We start from the raw sequence: 15,629 nt of genomic DNA, 5'->3' as shown, positions 1-15,629 counted from the left end.
AACTAGAGGCACAGATTGCATTATGAATGGTGAGAGGAAGTTAGTCATTCCAATAACAGGCTTGTAACAGCACCATCAGTATTTGTAGTAATCTGTCAAGCACGCCCTGTGTATATCTTCCACTGAGAAATTCTAATGTATAAGAAAGCATGCTTTCATGAAAAGATTCATTTTGAAGTTTCTGCTTCTCAAATTTGACAAAGGCCAGTCACTTGAACAAATGCTACTTTTCACATTGTGACTTACAAGTATATTTTCCTTTCAGGAAGATTTGAGGAGGCGGGCTGCGACTGGGACCAGTTCCACTGCAACAATGGAAAATGTATCCCTGATATTTGGAAGTGCAACACCATGGATGAGTGCGGAGACAATTCTGATGAAGAGCTGTGTGAGCGGTCAATGCCCCCGACTGCTTTTCCATTTCGGCCTTGTACCTACGACCAGTTCCAGTGCCTCTCTCGATATACCGCAGCTTATACATGCTTACCTGAGGCCTTGCGATGTGACGGAAATATTGACTGCCTTGATTTGGAAGATGAAATCGATTGTGATGCCCCTAGCTGTGGGGAATGGCTGAGAAACTTTTATGGTACATTTAATTCTCCAAATTACCCTGCCTTTTATCCACCTGGGAGCAACTGCACGTGGCTGATAGACACGGGAGACCGACGCAAAATCATTCTGCGTATCACTGACTTTAAGCTGGATGGCACAGGCTATGGGGATTATGTCAAAGTGTACGATGGCCTGGAGGAAAATTCACACAAGTTGCTCCGTGTCCTGACCTCTTTTGATTCCCGGCCACCTATCGCAGTCATCTCCTCTTCTGGGCAGGTGCGGGTACATTTCTATGCTGACAAAGTGAACGCAGCCAGAGGCTTTAATGCCACTTACCAAGTTGAGGGGTTCTGCCTGCCATGGGAGATCCCCTGTGGAGGCAACTGGGGCTGCTACACTGAGCAACAGCGCTGTGACGGTTACTGGCACTGCCCCAACGGGCGAGATGAGCACAACTGCAGCTCGTGCCAGAAGGATGAGTTCCCCTGCTCTCGCAATGGCGTGTGCTACCCTCTGTCTGACCGTTGCAACTACCAGAACCATTGTCCCAATGGCTCGGATGAGAAGAATTGTTTCTTTTGCCAGCCTGGTAACTTTCACTGCAAGAACAACCGTTGCGTGTTTGAGAGCTGGGTGTGCGATGCACAGGATGACTGTGGTGATGGCAGTGACGAGGAGAGCTGTCCAGTGATTGTACCCACCAGGGTGATAACTGCAGCAGTGATTGGAAGTCTGATCTGTGGCCTACTCCTTGTGATTGCTCTGGGATGTACCTGCAAACTGTACTCTCTGAGAATGTTTGAACGCAGGTAAGCGCTGAGGGTGCAGATGAAGTACGATCCAGTATTAGTAATAATTTCTGTAAAAATTGAAGTAGAGTCCTTGCATTTCAAATGCCAGATTATTTATTTCCGATTTATCTCGACATTGAGTAAATCTAGCAGATGCATTTGTTCTTGTAATAAAAGCAGAAAATACTAGAAATCCCAGCAGGTCAGGCAAGATCCGTGGAGAGAAACAGAGTTAACGTTTCAGATCTGTGATACTTCCGTCACGAAGGGTCATAGACCTGAAACGTTAACTCTGTTTCTCTCTCCACAGATGCTGCCTGACCCGCTGGGATTTCCAGCATTTTCTGTTTTTATTTCAGATTCCAGCATCTGCAGTATTTTGCTTTAACATTTGTGCTTGTATTATTATTGAAGAGTGAAGATTTTCCTATCTGCTATGTCCTAAACTTTTAGTGGGATTGTTATCCAATTGAAGGTCAGTATATCTGGGCAAGAAATGGAAGAGGCGATAAATGAGAGGAAGTCACTCTGGGATCCATATAGACCAGAATTGTGAAGTAGTTTGTTCTTGGGCCTCTACTTGTCTCGGCCAGGCGATGTGATGTGCAGGGAAACCAAAGCGGTGTAGGGCGATGGGGGGAAATGAGAAATCAGGCAAGAATGTCAAAAGACTTGCTGAATTAACAAGTATTTTCATGCAAAAACCTTCAAGCGTTGTCATTCTAATACCTGTGTTACAAGCCTAACTTTGCAGTGTCAGTGTTTATAGAGTATTAGTTGGCACCATGTCAACACTGCAGCTAGCAAATAATGGGAAGAAGCTGTGTGATTGAAATAGTAACACACATATTGATCCGTCCGGTTTACTGATTCATGCGGTATGATTCTCTGCTTTTTCTGAAATTGAGGGGTAATTCTGTGATCTTGCACTAGTAGGGAGCAGTGGTCAGTGTTCTTGCTCTGTATAAAACTGAACTGTATAAAACACTGGTTAGGTCACAGTTGGAGTACTGCATGCAGTTCTGGTCACTGCATTATATGAAGGACGTGATTGCACTGGAGAGGGTACAGAGGAGATTTACGAGGATGTTAGGTGGAGAATCTAGATTTATATTTTCATCCATTTTCCCATCCCCCCCCCCCTCCCCTCATTAATGCATGGATCTTAATGAAGTGTTTGCCAGTCACAAGTTGCACATTTTGTACCCTCAAGAGGGTCTCCTACTTGCCATCAAATAGCAAAATTGGTATGAAGTAGTATGTGGGAGGATATCTGCTTGCACCTAATGGATTTTGAGAGCATTATGTGACGCAAGTATCTATTTAGTCCTGGCTATTCACATTTAAGATATGCCACAGTACCCACCTCCTTGCCACCCTGCATCCCCCCCTAACCCCTCACTTCTCACTGACTGACAGTGCATTATAATCAAACTGAGCAGGTAGTCGATCTTTTTAGCCTATAACTTAAAAAAACAATGATCTCTGTAGAAGAAATCAATTGGTAAACATGTGATTGAGGCTTGTTTTAAAATGCTCTGCACATTTGTGCCAGATATTTTTTTTTTAAGTTGTACAATTTGTAAAACCCTCACAGTACCATTTAGAGTGAAAGATGGTAATTCTGAATGGAAATTATTTTGGCAGTGCCGGAAAATCTATCATGTCATGTTCCTAAAATAACAATGCAATGGAATTCACTCAGCAGAGGGGTCAACAACCAGGGGGCATAGATTTAAAGTAATTGGTAGACGGTTTAGAACAGATTTCAAGGGAAATTTCTTCACCAAGAAGGGTGGTGGGGGTCTGGAACTCACTGCCTGAAAGGATGGTAGAGGCAGAAACTCTCTCCATATTTAAAAAGTACTTGGATGTGCACTTGAAATGCTGTAACCTACAGGGCTCCAGACCAAGAACTGGAAAATGGGATTAGGCTGGGTAGCTCTTTGTCGGTCGGCGCAGACATGATGGGCCGAAATGGCCTCCTTCCGTGCAGTAAATTTCTATGATTCTATACACGATGAACTGAGAAATGCTGTTGTATTAACAATTGAGTGCTTAATCAGCAAAATAATTATCTGGTTTAGTTTGAGTATTTAAATTAACTCTCTATAAACGAGTAACTTGACTCACTTGATCTGTTTTGAGAAAATGGATCACTATCAATAAGTGCTACGGTGTTTGTTCCAGTATCAGGAGAACTCAGTTGTTTTCTTTCTGTTTATAAGGTCTTTTGAAACCCATTTGTCAAGAGTTGAAGCTGAGCTGCTGCGAAGGGAGGCTCCTCCGTCCTATGGCCAATTAATTGCGCAAGGCTTGATCCCCCCAGTGGAGGATTTCCCTGTTTGCTCATCAAACCAGGTAATGGTTTACAGTTTTGATTGTCATGTTATTTGACCCATTCCTACTTCAAGCTATGTTGTTTCAGATATCTTTTTGTACAGGTTAGATTCTGAGACTGTAAATGCCTACCTCGGTACGATTCCAGTGAAATAAATCATGATCTTGCCTGTAAACTATGCAAACTAGTGAAACCGTTTTGCGTCGGAGTACAAACCCATGATCATAATCAGCTGTGTAATTGAACAGAACTAGAATTGACAGTGCCCTCTCTCTTTCTGGAACCATATTCACCTAACCGTCGGGTATTCAGCTGTAGTATTGTTTTCATTAGCTTTTTTCCACATGTTCCATGGTGTTGCATACCAGCTGTCAGGGCCAAATGTTGAGATCAGGTCAAACCGGATTAGAGGTCAAGGATAATTGGACCAAGGAAGCGGGATGCCGGGACGGAGAAAATCATCATGGAGGCAATTTAGTTACGTGACAAGTGGGGAGTGCAGCACTCAGTAAGAGTTCTGCCAGCACACTTGGGAACTACTTGAGTTCACCTTACTGCATTCTGTGTGGCTGGAATCTAGGGCTACTGGCTCCCCAAGCTCTTTAGTCAGACACTCATTGTCTTTCACAGGAGGCTTCTATAACTGTGCTCCTGCTCCCTCACTTGGGAGGGAGGGAGAGGCAGGCCACCAGCATGGTGAAGTTACTCGGTGAGGGGGGTTGGGGGGAATTGTTAACACACCAAGATCATTCAGCAAGGGGCCTAACTCTGATGGCCCAAGACCCAGGCAACTGAAGACCTGGCCGCCAATGGTGGGGGTGGGTGGACTAACTGGGGGATTGATCATCATAGTTGGGAGGGTGCGAGAAAGGGGGACAAATGCTGCTCAGTTTGGGGTGGGGGTGGCAGGGAAAGGGAAGTATACCTGCTCCATGGTGATATAGGAGGATTCCAAAGTTCCTAGGGTGGGAATGGGTGCCAACATACTTGTCAACGGAGACCAGGGCAAGAATCCTTGGGGGGGGGGGGGGGTCTGTTTTTTCCAAAATACTACTTAATGGAGGGAAGTTACGGAGTGCAAGTGGATCAGTGGAGGGATGGGGAAGAATGCCAGGATTAATTCTAGTTCTGTTCATTTACACAAACAGCTATTTATTGGACATGGGGAAAAGCCCACTACACTGTCCTTTGTGGGGACTTAAGAACGGGGCATGAGTAGAATTCTGTGGGCACGTGTTCAGTATCCTGTGGGCTGTGTGGATACTCTAAGATATCCAATACAGCGTGAGGTGCAAAGCTGTCCTAGAAACTGTCCAAGGGATCTGTTGGGGATTAGAAGAATGGATCCAAGTATAATTTCATTTGCACACTTTAAAACATACCTGGTTTATTTACTTGCAAGAATATAGCTTCTGGCAGAGAACAGCGACTTGAATTTATATAGTATAATGGCCCATGGCGTTTTACAGGAGCGTTATCAAATAAAAATTGACACCAACCACATAACGAGCTTATTAGGACAGGTGACATAGGATCTAAGGAGCATCTTAAAGGTGGAGAGTGAGGTAGAGAGGCGGAGTGGTTTAGGGAAGGAATTCCAGACCTTGGGGCCTAGACAGCTGAAGCCACGGCTGCCAATGGTGGAGTAATGAAAATCGGGGATGCATAGGAGGCCAGAATTGGAGGAGCGCAGAGATCTCTGAAGGTTATACGGCTGGAGGAGGTTACAAAGATAAGGATGGTCAAGGCTATGGAGGGATTTGAAAACCAGGATGAGAATTTTAAAATCCAGGGAGCCTATGTAGGTCAGCGAGCACAGGGTTGACTGGTGAATGGGAGTTGGTGCAGATAGAGGTAGCAGAGTTTTGGATGAGCTCAAGTTTAGAGGGTGCAAAGTGGGAGGCCAGCCAGGAGAGCAATGGAATAGTCAAGTCTCGATGTGACCAAGGCATAGATGAGGATTTCAGCAGCAGACATGCTGAGGCATGGACAGAGGTGGAAATAGGCAGTCGTGGTGATTGAGAGAATGTGTAGTCTGAAGCTCAGCTCAGGGTCAAATAGGACTGCAAGGATGTGAGAAGTCTGCTTCAGCCACAGACAGTGGCCAGGGAGTGGGATAGAGTCAGTGGCAAAGGGAACAGACTTTGTGGTGGGGATCAAAGACAATGTCTCTGGTTTTCCCAATATTTAGTTGGAGGAAATTTCTGTTCGTCTAATATCGAATGTCGGACAAGCAGTGTGACAAAATAGAGCAAATGGAGTAGTTCAGAGAGGTGGTGGTGAGGTAGGGCTAGGTGTCATTAGCATACATCATCGAATCATAAAAATTTACAGCAGGGAAGGAGGACATTTTGCCCCATCGTGTCCACGCCGGCCGACAAAGAGCTATCCAACCTAAATCCACTTTCCAGCTCTTGTTCCGTAGCCTTGTAGGTTACAACACTTCAGGTGCATATCCAAGTACTTTGTAAATGTGGTGAGGGTTTCTGCCTCTACCACCCTTTCAGGCAGTGAGTTCTAGACCCTCACCACCCTCTGGGCAAAGAAATTTCTCCTCCAATCACCTCTAGGCTTCCTACCAATTACTTTAAATCTATACCGTGTGTTTGTTGACCCCTCTGCTAAGGGAAATAGGTCCTTCCTATCCACCCTATCTAGACCCCTCAATTTTATACACCTCAATAAGGTCTCCCCTCAGCTTCCTCTGTTCCAAAGAAAACAAACCCAGCCTATCCAATCTTTCCTCATGGCTAAAATTCTCCAGTCCAGGCAACATCCTCGTAAATCTCCTCTGTACCCTCTCCAGTGCAATCACATCTTTCCTGTAATGCAGTGATCAGAACTGCACGCAGTACTCTAGCTGTGGCCTAACGATAGTTTTATACAGTTCAAGCATAACTTCTCTGCTCTTGTATTCTATGCCTTGGCTAATAAAGACAAGTATTCCGTATGCCTTTTTAACCACCTTATCTACCTGACCTGCTACCTTCAGAGATCTGTGGACCTGCACTCCAAAGTTCTTTTGTTCCTCTACACTTCTCTGTGTCTTACCATTTAATGTGTATTCCCTTGCCTTGTTAGCTCTCCCCAAATGCATTACCTAACACTTCTCCGGATTAAATTCCATTTGTCACTGTTCTGCCCACCTGACCAGTTGATTGATATCTTCCTGCCGTCTACAGCTTGCTTTCTTCATTATCAACCACAACTAATTTTTGTATCATCTGCAAACTTCTTAATCATAACCCCTATATGTGGAAGCCTATGTGTTTTTGGATGATGATGCCGGGAGGCAGCATGCAGATGAGAAAAAGTATGTTCCTCAGTCTGCCTTCAGTATGTTTCCAATAAAACCATATTGCTTGTTCCTTTTCTTTTGTAAAATCTGGTCACTTTACATAAGCTGACTTAATCTGCAGCTGCCAATTGTCTGCTCACAAACCAAGCATCTCCATCTCCAGCAGAATTTGAACAAGCTGATTCTCGTCATTTGCCACTGCTCTCATTTAACAAATCTCATCAAATTTATATACCTACTAACTAATCTGTCTCCAAGTCATTTATTAAAATGAGGAGCAGAGTTCTCAACAACGAGCTCTGGTGCACCACCAACGGCAACCTCCCATGTTATTTGGCCAGGTGCAGTTGCTATTACTGTCTAGTTTCATCTTGTAATTACTCAGCATCCACATGTGCACTTCCATCAAGAGTCGCTGGATATGCTAAACCATTATAAATCACTGGTTAGGTCCCAGATGGAGTGTTGTGTCCAATTCTGGGCACCAAACTTGAGAAAGGAGGTCAGGACCTTGGAAAGGGTGCAAAGGTGATTTACTTGAATGATATCAAGGATGAGGGACTTAAGTTACTTGAAAAGATTAGAGAAGCTGGGTTGTTCTCCTTAGAGCAAGGAAGGTTAAGGGGAGATTTAATGGAGGTGTATACAATCATGAAGGGTTTGATAGAGTAAATAAGGAGAAACTGTTTCCACTGGCAGAAAGGTCGGTAACCAGAGGACACAGATTTAAGGTGATTGGCAAAAGTGCCAGAGGTGAGATATGAGACTTTTTTTAATGAAGTGAATTGTGATCTGGCATTGCATGAATGGGTGACCTGTCCTTGCCACACAGCACTGCCCCCCCGCCCCCCCCGCCCCAGTCATCAAGATCCATGGCACGGCCCTGGACCATTTCCCATACCTCGGGAGCCTCTGCTCAACAAGAGCAGACATTGATGAGGAGATTCATCACCGCCTCCAGGCTGCCTGAGGAAAAGAGTGTTCGAAGACCAGGCTCTCAAACCAAGCTCATGGTCTACAGGGCTGTAGTAACTGCCGCCCTCCTGCATGGCTTAGAGACATGGACCATGTACAATAGACACCAAGTCGCTGGAGATGTATCACCAACGATGTCTCCGCAAGATCCTACAAATCCCCATGGAGGACAGATGCACCAACATTAGTGTCTTCGACCAGGCCAACATCCCCAGTATTGAAGCACTGACCACACTTGGATCAGCTCCGCTGGGCAGGCCACATTGTCCGCAAGCCAGACACAAGACTCCCAAAGCAAGTGCTCTACTCTGAACTCCTTCGTGGTAAACGAGCCAAAGGTGGACAGAGGAAACTCCACAAGGACACCCTCAATGCCTCCCTGATAAAGTGTAACATCCCCACCAACACCTGGGAGTCCCTGTCCAAAGACTGTCCTAAGTGGAGGAAGTGCATCCCGGAGGGCGCTGAGCGCCTCGAGTCTCATCGCCGAGTGCATGCAGAAATCGAGCGCAGGCAGTGAAAAGAGCATCCGGCAAATCTGACCCACCCTCCCTTACCCTCAACGACTATCTGTCCCACTTTTTGCAGGGACTGTGGCTCTCGTATTGGACTGCTCAGCCACCTAAGGACTCATTCTAAGTATGGAAGCAGGTCTTCCTCGATTCTGAGGGACTGCTTATGATGATGATGATGAATGGGTGGTGGAAGCAGATTCAATCGTAACTTTCAAAAGGGAATTGGATGACTACTTGAAGGGGAGAAAATTGGAGGGCTGTGCGGAAAGAGTAGGACTAATTGGATAGCTCTTTTAAAGAGCCGGCACAAGCACGATGAGCTGAATGGTTTCCTGCGCTGTAAGATTCTATTACTCTATGATACACTGGACAGAGTCTTCAACTGCAGGTAGACTTGACCTTTCTTGGTTTTAATATTCTAGCTGCTGTTTGATCATCTGCGCTTTTGTGACATTTAACGATGAAAACCCCTATCACAGCGCCACTTACTGCAGTTAAATGTTGACAGTCTTATGTGTTTTCCCACAGAGATGGTATGACGTGGGAATTTTCAAGACCTATTGAAATGCAATGTTGCGCACCATTCAGTGATTTTAATGGACGTTAGAGAGTTTTCTTTCCAGATGTTGTAATTAGCTTGTACAAAAAGGTCCAACTCTTCAAATGTAATGGACATCAATTCTTGTAATGGATCAAAATGTCAGCTAGAGCTGTTAGTTATTCAGAATGGTGAGCCAAACTGAGAAATAATGTCTCTTGGCTCAATTTAAGCAAGATTAGGATTTGCCGCCTTGGAGGTTTTACACTGAAAAATTCCAACATGACGAGATTGTTGGTGCAACCCATTGCTGTACTACTCATACACTGAGCCACAGAGGAGAAAAATGTGGGTTTGTACAACCACTTCTTGTATTTATATAGTGCTTTTAACACAAAACGTCCAAAGGCGCTTCATAGGAGTGTTATTGAGGGGGGCTTTGGGGCTGGAGGAGATTAGAGATAGGGAGGGGTGAGGCAATGGAGGCATTTGAAAACCAGGATAATAATTTTGAAATTGAGGCGTTGCTTAACCAGTCAGCGAAAACAGGGGTGATGGGTGAGCAGAACTTGGTGCGAGTTAGGACATGGGCAACCGGGTTTTGGATCACCTCTAGTTTAGGTAGGGTAGAATGTGGCAGACCAGCCAGCAGTGCGTTGGAATAGTCAAGTCTAGAGGTAGCAAAGACATGGATGTGGATTTCGGCAGCGGAAGAGCTGAGGCAAGGGTTTCCACAAACAGCAATGTGATGATGACCAGATAATCAGTTTTTATGTGATGTTGATTGAGGGATAAATATTGGCCAGGACACCGGGGATAACATAGAAATATAGAAAATAAGTGCAGGAGTAGGCCATTCGGCCCTTCGAGCCTGCACCACCATTCAATATGATCATGGCTGATCATGCAACTTCAGTACCCCATTCCTGCTTTCTCTCCATATCCCTTGATGCCTTTAGCCATAAGGGCCACATCTAACTCCCTTTTGAATATATCTTAACAACTTTCTGTGGTAGAGAATTCCACAGGTTCACAATTCTCTGAGTAAAGAAGTTTCTTCTTATCTCGGTCCTAAATGGCTTACCCCTTATCCTTCGACTGTGACCCCTGGTTCTGGACTTCCCCAACATCGGGAACATTCTTCCTGCATCTAATCTGTCCAATCCCGTCAGAATTTTATGTTTCTATGAGATCCCCCCCTCATTCATCTAAATTCCAGTGAATATAAGCCTAGTCGATCCAGTCTGTCTTCATATGTCAGTTCTGCCATCCCAGGAATCAGTCTGGTGAACCTTCGCTGCACTCCCTCGAAATCAAGAATGTCCTTCCTCTGATTAGGAGACCAAAACTGCACACCATACTCAAGGTGTGGTCTCACCAAGGCCCTGTACAACTGCAGTAAGACCTCCCTGATCCTATACTCAAATTCCGTCGCTATGAAGGCTAGCATGCCATTTGCTTTCTTTACTGCCTGTTGTACCTGCATGCCTACCTTCAAGGACTGATGTACCATGACACCCAGGTCTCGTTGCACCTCCCCTTTTACTAATCTGTCACCATTCAGATAATCTGCCTTCCTGTTTTTGCCACCAAAGTGGATAACCTCACACTTATCCACATTTACTGTATCTGCCATGCATTTGCCCATTCACCTAACCTGTCCAAGTCCCCCTGCAGCCTCCGAGCATCCTCCTCACAGCTCACACTGCCACCCAGCTTACCTAGTGCCAGCTTGGGTAACTTCCCTGCTCTTCAGAATAGTGCCCTGAGAGAGCAGACGGGGCCTCGGTTTAACGTCTCATCTGAAAGATGGCACCTCCAACAGTGCAGCACTTCCTCAGCACTGCAGTGGAGTGTCAGCCTAGATTAATATGCTCAAGTCCCTTGAGTGGGACTTGAACCCACAACCTTCTGACTCAGGCGAGAGTGCCACCCACTGAGCCACAGCTGACGCAGCTCCTGGAAGAGAGGGAGAAGTGCTCTCTACTTAGACCCCTTCCCTCCTTTACACTGCTCTCCCAGGGCTTGCTGCCACCTCTCTCCTGGCGTCAGTAGCAGTGGAGGCATGGAAATTGGGCAGGGTTCCTGGCCCCTGCTCCCGTCACCATTTAAATGCACAAGGGTGAATAAGACTCAGGCGGCTGAGATCCCTGTGGCGGAGGAGGGAAATGTAATTGTGGGAATCCCCACCTGATTTCCCTTCATTTTCTAGTGCCGTACTGCATGGTATAGCAGAGCAAAATCCAGCATAGGGTGCCAGGCAACTGAATCGAAGAAAGGAAAGGAAAAAAAAACAGAAAATACTTTTTAAAGACTTAAGCCATGCACATTGAAAGTAAAAATGTATGGAAAGAGTATTTTGTTTGAAATACCATGCAAGTTAACAGTTGGGATAGTTCAGAAAATGTAAACCTTTTATTTAAAAAAAACATGTTACTTGCAAATTTCATTTACTTCCAACCTTACAAATAGGTAATAAACAGCACTTACAATTGTATAGATTTGTCAGATCAGTTTTGAAGCTACCCAAATTAGTTTCAGCATTACTATAATGCCGGAGCTCCCAATGCAACACGTGTTTCTTTTTGATATGTACTTATTTCTAAGTGTTTACACCCCTGTTGATTACAAATACTGTAATTACAATATTGGTTAAAACTCCTGTGGTGTTGCAGCATGTTTGTTCTTTCATTTGCGATGTCTCCTGGGTGTAAAATTTCATTTATAAAAATGAAACAGGAAGATAGCAGTGTAGTATAAATTAATGCTATCTGGAGTGCAGCTGTTTAAACATATAAATAAAGGAGTTTGCTCATTGTAGAGGACAGCCATTTAATAGCTGTTTGTGAGGCTTTGATTGTTGAGGTAAAGTGAACAATCGAGGGACTTGCTCGGGGATTTGAAAATTGGCCTCGAATAGTCATCCTTGCACATTTTCAGACTTTAGAAGCATGCATGTGAGTTTTGCCTGCTATTCTTCCAGAGACTTGCTGTTTCCTGCTGCACTATCCTCTGCATGTCCTCTGATTGGAAACATATCGACACAGTTTAGTGTCATATTTGATCACAAGTTGAGCTTCCTATCTCATATCCGTTCTATCACTAACTCTCCATTTCCACCTTTTCTAATATCGCCCATTTCCGCCCTTGCCTCAACTTATCTGCTGCGGAAACCCTCATCCAGACCTTTGTCACCTCTAGACTTGATCACTCCAATGCACTCCTGGCTGGCCTCCGTAAACTTAAGGTGATCCAAAACTCTGCCGCCCATGTGCTAACTCATACCACTTCCCGCTCACCCATCATCCCTGTGCTCGCTGACCTACATTGGCTCCGAGTTAAGCAACGCCTTGATTTTAAAATTCTCATTCTTGTTTTCAAATCCCTCCACGGCTTCACTCCTCCTTATCTCTGCAATCTCCTCCAGCCCTATAATCCCCCTGGGCCTCGGCGTTCCACCTATTCTTGCTTTTTGAACAATCCCGATTTTTAAATGCTCCACCATTGGCATTCGTGCCTTCAGCTGCCTAGGTCCTAAGCTCTGCAATTCCCTCCTAAATCTCTCTGTCGCTCCACTTCTCTGTCATCCTTTAGGGCTCTCCTTAAGACCTACCTCTTCAAGCTTTTGGTCATCTGTCCTAACATCTTGTATGGCTCAGTGTCAAATTTTATTTTTGATAACACTCCTGTGAAGTTCATTCAATGTTTTAGTACGTTAAAGGCGCTGTATAAATATAAGTTGTTCAAAACTACAATTTATTTAGTGACTGTTTTTGCCTGTATTTCTTTTGAAAACTTCAGTTTATAAAGCAACACCAATGGCTTGTGGACTTGCATCTCCATTACATAATGTGCACTGTATAATTCACCTTGCGTAGGATGTGCACTGCTTAATGTAGGGATTGGAATCACCACCTCATTAACTTGCAGCATTGAATCCAGTTGGCTTCGGTAGTCATTATATATATATATATATATATATATATATATATAATATTCTAGAATTTTGAACTACAATCTCTGGGAAAGAGGAATAAATGAAAAACAATGAATACTGTAAATCTGCATTCAGGGCGAGGCAGAAAGTGCTGGAAGTATACAACGTATTTAAAAAAAAAAAAATAAAGTTTCAGGAGGGGCCCTTATTTTTATAAATACTTTTTCATATAACGTAATATTCCTCCAACACCAAAATAAATTAACTGCTTTTTGGTACATTAGTGTTTGCAAAATGGCTGCCCTATTTATCTCCATAAGTTGCTGCTTTTCATTCTATTTTATGTTTTGTGAAGTTGCTTGAGGATTCTGAGAAGTTATACAAATTAAATTCTTTAAGGTTTGTAGCTGAACCTAATGTTGTTCAATTGTATTTTAGGCATCTATTTTGGAAAACCTCCGATTGGCAGTACGGTCACAACTTGGACTAACTTCCTTCCGATCCACTACATCCAGTAGCCGATCTAACCTCTGGAACCGTGTCTTTAGCTTCACAAGATCCAGGAATTCGGGGTCACTAGCCCTTGTGTCAACAGATGGAGGTGATCCTGCTGGTGAGCAGGATGTTACTCGGGAACCTGAAAGGAGCAGTCTGCACAGAAGTCTTGTGACATTCGAATCTGACGACGCAGATAGAGACGGTGAGCGGAGGGATATACCAGGAGCTGTTGGTGGAGTTGCGGCCCCTCTACCTCAAAAGGCTGCCCCCATCTCTGCAGTAGAAGCTGTTGTAGGAGCAACCGGAATCTCCTCTGGCTACCACACTAATAGTGCTACTGAAGTAGTTCCCTCGCAATCAGGCAGCTCAGAGCAACCAAGCATTAGTCCAGCACGACAGCAGCTGAGCAGTGCACTGAGCAGGGTGACTCAGAGTTTGCGCTGGGTGCGGTTTTCTATTGTCCGGTCCAGTTCGGCGAGTCAGAACCAGAGTCCCTTGCGACAGCTCGATAACGGAGTGCATGGAAGAGATGATGACGACGACGACGACGACGATGATGTTGAATTGTTAATTCCCATTTCTGAGGCAGCGCCAGACATGGATACGAGGGACTGCTGCAGACCAGTTACTGAGCCTGGCCCCAATAGGGTGCAGGGAACTAGGCAGCACTATGTTTCAACACCTCACAGAGAACAGTGTAATAGTAGAGATGGGCCTTGTGAGCACTGTGGAATGGTACATACAGCCCAGATACCTGACGTGTGCCTAGAAGCAACACTGAAGAACGAAGCCAGTGACGATGAATCCTTGCTTGTCTGCTAGCTGTGCAATACATCGACTATATTAATTTTATTTATGCTCCTGTCGGTACAGTACATATTGTGACTTAAGTTCTTTCGGTACTTGAAAAAAACAACTGGATTTGTGTGACTGTCGAATACAATATTTATTACATTTTACTTTGGTTTATGGGAGTCAACCAAATGCATGGTAACATGCTCCATGCAATTTTTTTGGTTTGTGTTATGCATTCAGGATCAGAAAGTATTAAATTTGTTTTAATATGTAGAATGAAAATAAATTATAACTTGAGTTACTGCATTTACACTTTCCCTAGCTGTTTCTAAGATATTGTCTATTTATTTATTGCTTTTGTCATAAATTGCATGTTTTATGATTTCTAACTATGAGGCTGTTGGGTGCCCTGAAAACTGAATCTGGAACATGAAAAGTAATGTAAAAACAAATAAAAATCCACTTTTACAGTAAGGATGGTTTTTACTACTGTTACTGGTTTTCTCTTCTCTCCATGCATCAAAAAAATCCCAAAAGTTGTGGCATTTGTTCTTGTGCCTTCTGTCTATCATGATTATGAAGCATTATTTTTACATGGATAGCTCGAATTATTTTGTCTTATCTTAATATTGTCAGTGACTTCCTGGCAGAGTCACGCCATTTAAAGATGGGAGTGTGAAGACATCATATGTAAACTAACATTCTGCCTAAAATGTTTCATATAGCTGGTACTGCCTCTTGAGACTACAAGCATACTTGCTTAGTAACATTTGTAAATGTTCACTAGAATGCTTTTTTTAAACCCCTATTTTTATTTTCCTGATCAATTCGAACTTAAGCCCAAGAATGGCAGTGGGACCAGAATATTATTTTTAAAATATAGTTACTCTTACAAATGAATTTATTGGCACATTTGCAGATTTAGTCCTACCACTTTGTATTTTTAAACAGTTAATTTGAGCCTCAATCAATCTGAGTGAACAGCTGAAACATCCAGTTCACATGTCCATTCTTGGGTGGAAGGTCATGGGTTCAAGTCTGACTTCAGTGCCGTACTGAGTGTGTGCTGCACTGTCGGAGGCCGTGTCTGGTCTCTCGGGTGGACATAAAAGATTCCATTCTTGGGTGCACTGTTGCTGTTGAGTAATGAACACATGATTTACAACTGAAAATTATCGTTATCAAACAGTGAATCTTAATGATTTTCCAATGTCTCCTATAATGACATTCACCAAGTTCTGGCCAAGAATCTAGCCAGAATTCATTGATGAGCTGTTCCCAGCACTCTGCTATTGCTGCTCTGAATTTAGCTCTACAACTAGGATGCTGGAAGCAATTGGGCATTTGCCCTACCAAGAGTGGGATGCAAAGACTGTTCTCTGG

At 44.0% G+C, this 15,629-nt stretch overlaps 1 protein-coding gene across 1 annotated transcript; it reads left to right on the top strand.

Moving 5' to 3' along the window:
• Window positions 1-261: 261 nt before the first annotated feature.
• On the top strand, window positions 262-14,720 carry lrp12 (low density lipoprotein receptor-related protein 12). The gene is made up of 3 exons (XM_070871205.1): window positions 262-1,367; window positions 3,578-3,710; window positions 13,392-14,720. Exons 1-3 carry the CDS (start codon window positions 352-354, stop codon window positions 14,271-14,273), a joined length of 2,031 nt encoding a protein of 676 aa, XP_070727306.1. The 5' UTR covers window positions 262-351; the 3' UTR covers window positions 14,274-14,720.
• The last annotated feature ends 909 nt before the right edge of the window (window positions 14,721-15,629 follow it).

The sequence above is a fragment of the Pristiophorus japonicus genome, unplaced genomic scaffold (assembly GCF_044704955.1).
Source record: "Pristiophorus japonicus isolate sPriJap1 unplaced genomic scaffold, sPriJap1.hap1 HAP1_SCAFFOLD_2251, whole genome shotgun sequence".
In the NCBI taxonomy this organism is placed as follows: Eukaryota; Metazoa; Chordata; class Chondrichthyes; family Pristiophoridae; genus Pristiophorus; species Pristiophorus japonicus.
This window is presented reverse-complemented; position numbering and strand designations above follow the sequence as displayed.